Source organism: Poecilia reticulata, linkage group LG1 (genome assembly GCF_000633615.1).
Source record: "Poecilia reticulata strain Guanapo linkage group LG1, Guppy_female_1.0+MT, whole genome shotgun sequence".
In the NCBI taxonomy this organism is placed as follows: domain Eukaryota; kingdom Metazoa; phylum Chordata; class Actinopteri; order Cyprinodontiformes; family Poeciliidae; genus Poecilia; species Poecilia reticulata.
Genome location: NC_024331.1, coordinates 26,534,412 through 26,543,410, shown reverse-complemented (window position 1 = coordinate 26,543,410; position 8,999 = coordinate 26,534,412). Strand labels below are relative to the sequence as shown.

The 8,999-nt window shown below is 37.7% G+C and overlaps 1 protein-coding gene across 1 annotated transcript; it reads right to left on the bottom strand.

The window, feature by feature from the left end:
- Positions 1–4,654: 4,654 nt before the first annotated feature.
- Positions 4,655–8,880, bottom strand: LOC103470922 (uncharacterized protein C1orf100). The gene is made up of 3 exons (XM_017303849.1): positions 8,589–8,880; positions 7,022–7,105; positions 4,655–4,832 (listed from the first exon to the last, which is right to left on the bottom strand). The coding sequence occupies exons 1-3, from the start codon at positions 8,678–8,680 to the stop codon at positions 4,655–4,657; spliced, it is 354 nt and encodes a 117-aa protein (XP_017159338.1). The 5' UTR covers positions 8,681–8,880.
- Positions 8,881–8,999: the final 119 nt, after the last annotated feature.

Genomic DNA, 8,999 nt, shown 5'->3' with positions numbered 1-8,999 from the left:
ACGTTTTTCAATTAGTTTGGTTTGTTTGACACAGTGCAGTGTGAACAACACCAGCTGAAAATGTGGCAAATGCTGCAACTTTGTCCCCAATCGAACCAAGTATACTGAACTACCGGGTGTGAAAACAGGCTTAGACTAATTCCTGTAGTTTCTTTTGCAGATTTAAAACGTGTGCCGTGCCACGCATCTTTTCATGCATCTAATTTGTTTACATTTGCACACATCGAATGGGTGTTTGTGAGGTGAAGTCCGCCGGGACAAAACTTTGTATATTTCACTTGAAGGTAGATCAAGACATAAAAGACCTGACTCACGATTTGCGGTGGACCCAGGTTGAAGTCAGAGAAATTATTATTTAACGGTGAATCACAAATGCACAGTCCAGGCAGCCCATGTGAGCAGAGGCAAGGAGCTCAAAACGCTGGTAGCAACTGGAGATAAATGCAGAGACATGTGACACAACAAACAACAGAATAGATGAGGACACAAGGGACACAGGTGGATTTAAATACACGGAGGGGAATCAGGGAACAAGACACAGCAGGGAGCAATCAAGGGGTAGACAGAGACTCAACTGACACAGAAACCTAAATAAACACACAGAAAACTCAAATCCTTCACTGACATCTCCAATGTGTTTTATGCTTTTAGACAGAAGATGTCCTACACTTATTTTAGGCTTAATGCAACGTGAGCATTTTTCAGAGGCAACTGAGAGTTTTATGACAGAACTGTCACTTATGACTGTTGATTATGAGGGAATCAGAACTCCAGGTAAAGAGATGCAGTTTAAACTACTACGTCCTCCCCTGCTCTGTTTGGAGCCATATAAAGCTACGGAGATGACTAAGTGAGAAAATTATTTGGCAAACCTTTGTGTGCATGCCTGTCTATTTTTGTCTGACTGAGAATGCAGAAGGAGAAACTCGTTTGTCAGGGTCAGGCTTTTTGCTGCGTCACAAAACAAAGACAGCTGAGTCACCACCATAAATCTTAAGAAGATGTACAAACTATCATTATCGCAATCAAATGTGTCTTTGTTTGGAAAATAACCAAGCTCGGTTGCACAATTTTTACTTGTTAGCATGGACAACTCAGGCATTGTATAGCACTTCCTTATGGGCACTTTGACAATGGTGAAAACTGATTTTTGGGTTTTTTATTTTGCTTGGCAGCTCGCTTCCTTGTTCCTCGATCACTAAATCGGTGTATTTTACAGAATATGCAATACTTCTTGTGTTTGTTTAAACTCTATTTTAAATAAGCTTATGCTTGTTTTTCAATGTTCGTAGGCAAATGGGTAAATAAAAATTCACAACTGTCATGAAATGGCTTATAAAAGGTTAATTATTAGATCTGATGGATGAGCTTTTCATTTGATTTTTCATTGCCTTTTCAGAGTGATTAGCATTTTTATCAGTGAGTTTATTTACAAAATAGTGCTTGCTTTGTAGGGCTGCACAGTGGCGCAGTTGGTAGAGCTGTTGCCTTGCAGCAAGAAGGTTCTGGGTTCGATTCCCGGCCTGGGGTCTTTCTGCATGGTGGGTTTTCTCCAGGTACTCCGGTTTCCTCCCACAGTCCAAAAACATGACTGTCAGGTTAATTGGGTTCTCTAAATTCTCCCTAGGTGTGAGTGTGTGTGCATGGTTGTGTGTCTTGTGTGTCTCTGTGTTGCCCTGGGACAGACTGGCGACCTGTCCAGGGTGACCCAGAACATTAACCAACAACCCTCCCAACCCCACTAAGGGACAAGGGTGTTAGAAAATGGATGGATGCTTGCTTTGTTTGATCTCCTGCAAAGTAACACCAAGCATCAAAATGTAACAAAGTCGGGAATCTTGTATGGAAGATTTGTGTAAAAGTTTCGTTGTGCATCATTGAATTACAACATCCTCATAATGTGACAAATACAGAAAAGTATTAAGTTTGTTTGCACTTACAACAAAAACAGTTTTTTTTTTATTTCAAATATTTCTTGTGTTGTAAAAGCAACAGATATAACTACTGAGATTTCCACCTACTAGTAAGCTCCTAGCTTATTATTAGCTGTATCTTGTATTTTGTTTTAAACCAAAACTTGCTTTATTTAACCATGAAACAAAAGAACATATATGAACCCAACATGGGTTGGCTTCATATATGTTCCTGAGCTGTCAGACTGGTTTCAGATGACATTCTGCACATTCACAATGCTCATCTGCACTGTGCCCTTGGCTACATTTGCTCTTTGTAAACAACGTATGCTGTTCCCTCCTGTTAGAAACCACAGCCTCAATGAATGCAAACGATCAAGTTCAGCCGCTGCAGGAATGGTGTGAAGTAGATTTTCACACAATGATGGTACTCTCAAAAAGAAATTACTAAAGGAAAGCAAACATGAAAAGCAGCTTTTCTCTTCGTGAGGCAGACACCGTGTCATCCTGAGCCATCTCTGCGGTTGGCTGAGATCCAGTCAGGCGAAGCAGGTGACGCAGTGACATCAGGACAAGTGAAAAACTAACAAGAGAGAATGTATTTGTCCAGATTACTGTTTTCTAAATTTGTTTTCTAAATCATTTCAACTTTTATGGTCAAATCGCTAAATTTAAGGGTTCGTTGCCTGTTGACACTGGAGAGGGCCGAGGTGGCGCTGGGCTGCACGTAAAGCAGGCAGCTGGCGAAAGCTCATTGCTGTCTCTTTATATCGTCAATACACATTTGATTACAGATGTACCACACGTCCAACAGTGAGTCTAATATATCTAAAGAAAGGATGTGATGTGTGGAGTCTTTGATAAATGCACATGGTGAAGCACAAAGCGCAGCACTTTCTATAATCAATCATGTGATTAACTTTAAGTTAACACAGCAGGCAAATGCCACCAAATCTGATTTTTTATTTTTTTTTCCCCCCAAATGCAGTCTGAATTATCCAGTTCAATTTTTTACCAAAGTTGGTTTGGTAATGGAAACACTTTTTCCACATCACAGGAGTCATGTGATCAGCTGGTGCAAACGACAAAGAATGAGACAACAGGAAGTGGCCGGAGGATCATGGCGCAGTATGTTTTTAATGACTTACATTTGTAATGGCAACGCAGCTCATGATGATTATTCTTTTTAAATTTAAACGCTTAGGAATTTAAGAGCTTTTAATTTATTTCAGCTAGAGACGCTAAATCAAGTTTACTAGCATTCAACCTGTGTTTGGTTCATTCTTTGGTTTTTCTGTTTCAGCACAAAAATGCAAAGATTATATATAAATAATGTTTTTTCCATTTTTAAAACCTAAATGATGGGTTGCTTTACTTGATTTTCAATTAAAAATCAATTGAATGAAAAATGCACGAATACAAGTACCAGGATACATTGCATTTGTTTAATCTGACGTGAAACTGAATAATGAAATAACAACTTTTTCCTTTTACAATTCCATTTGGTTAGTTAGGAAAATGTCTGGTTTATGTTAAAGTGACTCAGACCAAAAATCACCATGCAAGTTTGTTCTCTGTCGCAGCCATTTTATATTGCAGATGAAGAGAAACTTAAATGCAGCTGATTGGGACAGAACAGGATTAGAACCACTGGGACAAAAAAATCAGAATTCTGAGATTAAAATCAGAATTCTGAGAAAAAAATGTAAGAATTCTGAGATTAAAATCAGAATTTTTTTTTTTTTCTTAAATGGCCCTAACCCTCTTCCGTAGATTGGTGTGCCGTAGACATTCAAAGTAATTTAGAGAAGTCTGAATATTGTGTAAATTGTGTATATATGACAAGTTTGCTTTATTTCTTATTATTGGTAAATAATCTGTTTAATCTTTGTTTTTCCTTTTACTCAGAAAGGATGACGTGTGACGCCAGTTTGAAGAGACGGGTGGATTTTGAAAGCTGCTGCTTTGTGAAACAACTTGAAGAAAATAAACAAAATTCTTCTGCTGTTTACTAAAGTCAGAGATTTCTTCTCTTTTCCACAATGTAGCTCGATAAAGGAGTTGAATTTGAGTTTTATCAGCTCCACATGTTTCAAAAGCATCAGCATTCTTATCAAAAATCTTGACAAATGTATTCAAGCAAAGACCTTGACATGATCAAGTTGATCTTACATTTTCTGTAATTTCCCTTGTCCATTTTATCGGATCATGCATGCGAGTTTGCGTCAGCAAATTCTTAGTTAAGATAATTCTCATTCTTATGTCAAGATGTTGATGTGATTTAGCTGAAAAGGAATGCAAACTATGACTGTGCCACAGGTGTTGGAAAAAGCCCTGCAGCACTGCACCTCTTTTTTTCACTGATTCGCACACAGAACCACACCAAAGCCTAAACAGGTGCCTTTATTGTGACATTACATTAAACTTACAAATGGTTTGAAACAATTCACCCAAATATGTCTCTAATTAGCTAAAATATAATGAGGTGAAAGGACACATTTTATTTGATCACATATCTCATGCATAATTTCCTTCTAAAGTCGACAATGACACAAAGGGCTCCCTCTGGTGGCCGTAAAACCACACTGCACATGACCATAAATAGAATATTTAGCAGCAATCAAGTAAAAACACACCAACCAAAAAAATAATTAATATATAATTTTGCTCTAAAGATCACATTTTTAATACTTAGATTCAAATTTATTTATTTATTTATTTATTTCAAAGGAGTGAAGAATCTATGATTGAGGAAGTCCAAAGTGCTCCTGGTAAGTCGTCTGGTGGTGGCGCTGTTTCCATGCATCGGGATCTTGACGGAGGAGACTCCGAGCTCTCAGGGTCCGGACGTCGAAACTTGGCTGAAAGTACGGAGACTCAGGAGGCTGGACCTCCTGGAGACAGCTGGGCCTTTCACTGCTTTAGGGGTTTTAAAATACAGAGTGTGTGTTTTTAGTGACATTAGTAACGATTATAAATAAAACGTTTCCAGAGGTCACTAGAGACCAACCTGCCTTCCTCTCCCCAACATTTCCAAAATCAAAGTAATATAAATTAACTGCGCTACGTCTGTGCAGCTAAAATTTTTGTATCACAGTTGCTTGACACCACATTTGCTTGATTTTGGAAATGTGGGTTGACATCTGGAGGCATTTATTAATATCTTTAAATTGATACGGACACATTTACGGAAACGTTTTACACACAAACCAACACAAATGTATCACAAACATCAGCGACCCATTTCATTTGAGCTGCATTTCCATTACAAATGTGCGCAAAAACTTTGTCAATATTCCGCTAATGCTGAAAAAACACAAATTGGCAGTTGCAAATTGCTTTATCGGAGAATAGCGATTCTATTAAATAGGAGACAATTAAAATCACACGTGAATACGTCTTTTCACAACTTATGATACTCCAACTACTTCCTGTCCTCTTCTTCTTCGTGGTTTGCACACCTGTGGTAACATCCGGTTGTTGATATTTTCACTCGTAATGGGAAAAAAGTCCATCCATCCATTTTCTTACACCCTTGTCCCTCAGTGGGGTCGGGAGGGTTGCTGGTGCCCATCTCCAGCTAACGTTCCGGGTGAGAAGCGGGGTCACCCTGGACAGGTCGCCAGTCTGTCGCAGGGCAACACAGAGACACACAGGACACACAACCATGCACACACACACTCTCACCTAGGGGCAATTTAGACAGACCAATTAACCTGACAGTCATATTTTTGGATTGTGGGAGGAAACCGGAGTACCTGGAGAAAACCCACGCATGCACAGGGAGAACATGCAAACTCCATGCAGAAAGACCCCAGGCCGGGAATTGAACCCAGAACCTTGTTGCTGCAAGGCAACAACTCTACCAACTGCACCACTGTGCAGCCGGGAAAAAAAAGTCTTTGCTAATCAATTTCAATACGGAAAAAAACACTTCAGCTTATCGCCATATCCCCCTCCACACCGATCCTGGATTTACTAACATTTTAAAGACTGTACCCATGAGCGCTACGAGTGGCTAACAGCTAGCATGGAGCACAACAACCTGCGGATTTTTAAAACTCTTAGCAAAAGACAGTTTTTTTTAACTTGTCATGGTTCCATTAAGCGATTATATTTTCAAAATGTCAAACGGTGAATGGAAACGCAGCTACTGTTACTTTGAAACATCTATCAGTGATCTAATATCGTCATCATCGTGATATTATATAACCAGAGAGAAAAAGTCACCGCAGAGGTGTGCCACAAATAAGGCAGTGTGGAAAGTTTTGTGCATATGGGAACCGATGTGTTTGTGTCAGTTTCAAAGAAACTGTGTCAGCAATCATAAGAAAAAAGGGTGAGGCAGCCATGTTTCCCACACTCTACTGCTAAAATGTTCCACATCCGTCCTTCGTGAACTCGTCTAAAACGCAACATGTGATGACTTTGCGTTTTTCTTGTAACAAAATCCAAGAATAAGTACACCAACCTCCACCTCTGGTAACTTAACTCCCTTCTGCTCCTCCTTCCCTTTTAAGTCCATCTAGATTACAATAAGCTCCGTTGACGTAGTGCCAACCAGCCTTTAACAAGTTTTAGTGGATTTGCGCCTGAAATATCGCAATAGTTCCTCACAGGCCCTGAAAACTGCAGCAATGAAAATCTTTCCTAAATTTTAATGCTTATATAATTAATAACTACAGTTGCCTACCTGATGTGATTTTTTTTTTTTTGGACAAAATAAAGTAAGACAATGCTATTTTTGGATTGGTTACTGCCTTTTTGGACTGTAAAAATTACATTTTAAGAAAGAACTATTTTTTTATGGATCACATTTTTTCATCTCCAGTCAGTGTACTTCTGCATTTTTAAATGACAGATGTCTCAACATTCATACAAACGACATCCATCCTATTATTTAGATTTTAGTGCTTTTTGATTCATACAATGGAAAAGTGACTGGGACTTACTGGTATATCAAATCTTAAGATTTTGGAAGGTACTATATAAATAGATTTATAATTTATAATTCTTAGTGGTCCTCTTGACCAACTGTCAAGTGTAGAAAAAAATATGTTTTTGTTGGATAACTCCAACAAAACAAGAGAAATATTTTATGTTCTTACCCACAATCCTTAGCGTTCATGTTATGGACTCGTGCCACTTGGCCTGGATACAGACCACGCACATCTCTGCCCATACATGATGTTCTTTAGAGGAAGAAAAAACAAGACAAGAATATTTTATTATTTTTGCTCAAAAGTGACCAAAATGTAATTTTATTTCATGTTATTTTTCCAAATGCTCTTAAGTTCTCCTCCACTCTGTCTGAAGGTCTTCTGAAATCTTTCTTGATATTGGCTTTTATTTCCAGTCAATAAAAACAATTGTGTCACAAAAACAATAATTTTAAAAAAAGTAACAAGCATGCAAAGGATAAAAAACATCAGCACCTTTGTTTTCATCCATCTGTGATTTGTTAGGTTGATAAAAGTTCAAACTATTTCATTAAGACTGTTCTCAATACATGAAGAGGACCTTGGAAAAGTGGTGCAACCTGTTAAAAACACTAATTTGATCAATTAGACCCCTAGAAACATGCTAGACGGATGCATAAACAACCTTCTAAATTTTGAGGGAAACCATCCCCAGATTTGAAGCTGCTATAGCTGCAAAGGTTTATTTAACATCTTTTGAAAACCTATAAATCAAGTTCTTGTGTGCGTTGGCAAAATAGATTAGTTACTCCAAAAAGGCAACAAAACACACCTCTCCTCAGACATGCTTTAAGTATATTAAATGTCTGACAAAGCATCAAAATTTTATATATTTTACTAAAGTAATGCTTATAAGGCTACATTTCTGTATTGTGACAAGATATACTTTAAACAGAAGTAGAAAGCATTTTTATTTTTTTGAGAATAAAGAAAAATTAAATTTACAGTAAAACTTTTGTGCCATTCCTCATGAATCAAACTACAAATTAAACTGGTCATTGTGATGAGAAAACATATAAAATTGGGAAAATTAATTCATTTGTAAATTCTACAGTAACAGGAATATAAAGCATAATTTATTGGAACAGATATTACCGTCCGCTTTATGACTGTGGTGTTAAAATCATGTAGAACTGCCAGGCGGAAGGCGCTTTGCCGCCATCTAGTGCTGAGTGCGTGAATAACATCTGGATGTGATTTTACGGTAATAAGCTGTACTTGAAATAGGGTCATGATGATGAAAAAGAACATTCAGAAACTTATTACAACATTGTTAATTATATGTGTATTATTAACCTGAAATAAAAACAAAACTCTAAGCTCAATTATATTGTCTTTAATGTAAATTGCGCCTACAGGTGTAAATAAATCCAGATACCAATTACTTTGAGGAGTCAAAGTGTCTCTAATGTGGACTGTTTCCACAAATATAAAGTTTTTGTTGTGTGCACAAAAATACATTTAAATTTAAATAATTTATTTTATTAGAAACAAATATTAGAGTAGGGTTTTTTTTTTTGTTTTTTTTTTTTCTTTTTGCACACCATCTATTTGTTACTTGAGCTATTTTCTCTGGCTGTAGCTTACAAAAATATGAGCTGTTGTTTGCTCAAAGCAGCTTTAGAAACATATCTGTTTGCTCGTATTACCGTAATAACTTTATAAACAGTCCCATCAGTTTTTAGTCTCCACTCACCTTTTAGGTAAAATTGCGGTCCAGTCGAGTTCTTTGGAGTCCTGAGACTCTCTGAACTCATGCAGCCTGATAGCGATGCCAGATCCAGCCATATTTGACCACCAGTTGACGTCAAATCACTTCCGGATCTGAAGAAATTCACCAGCGATTCAAAGATAAGATAACTGCAGCTCACTCTGGGGATCTAGAAGAACAAAGAGACTTATGAAACATCGTGATTAACGTTCAACACGTTACTGTGTGAACTATTACTGACTGATAAATTCACAAATATGAACTTGACACTCCAAAATGGCGGCCGTATTTCATGGCCAATGAAGCAGCCAATGGGAGGTCTACTCTTTCTTATGTGTATGCAGTGGCGCAACTACACATTATTCAGGTGGATGCGAAAACATAGATCGGCGCCCC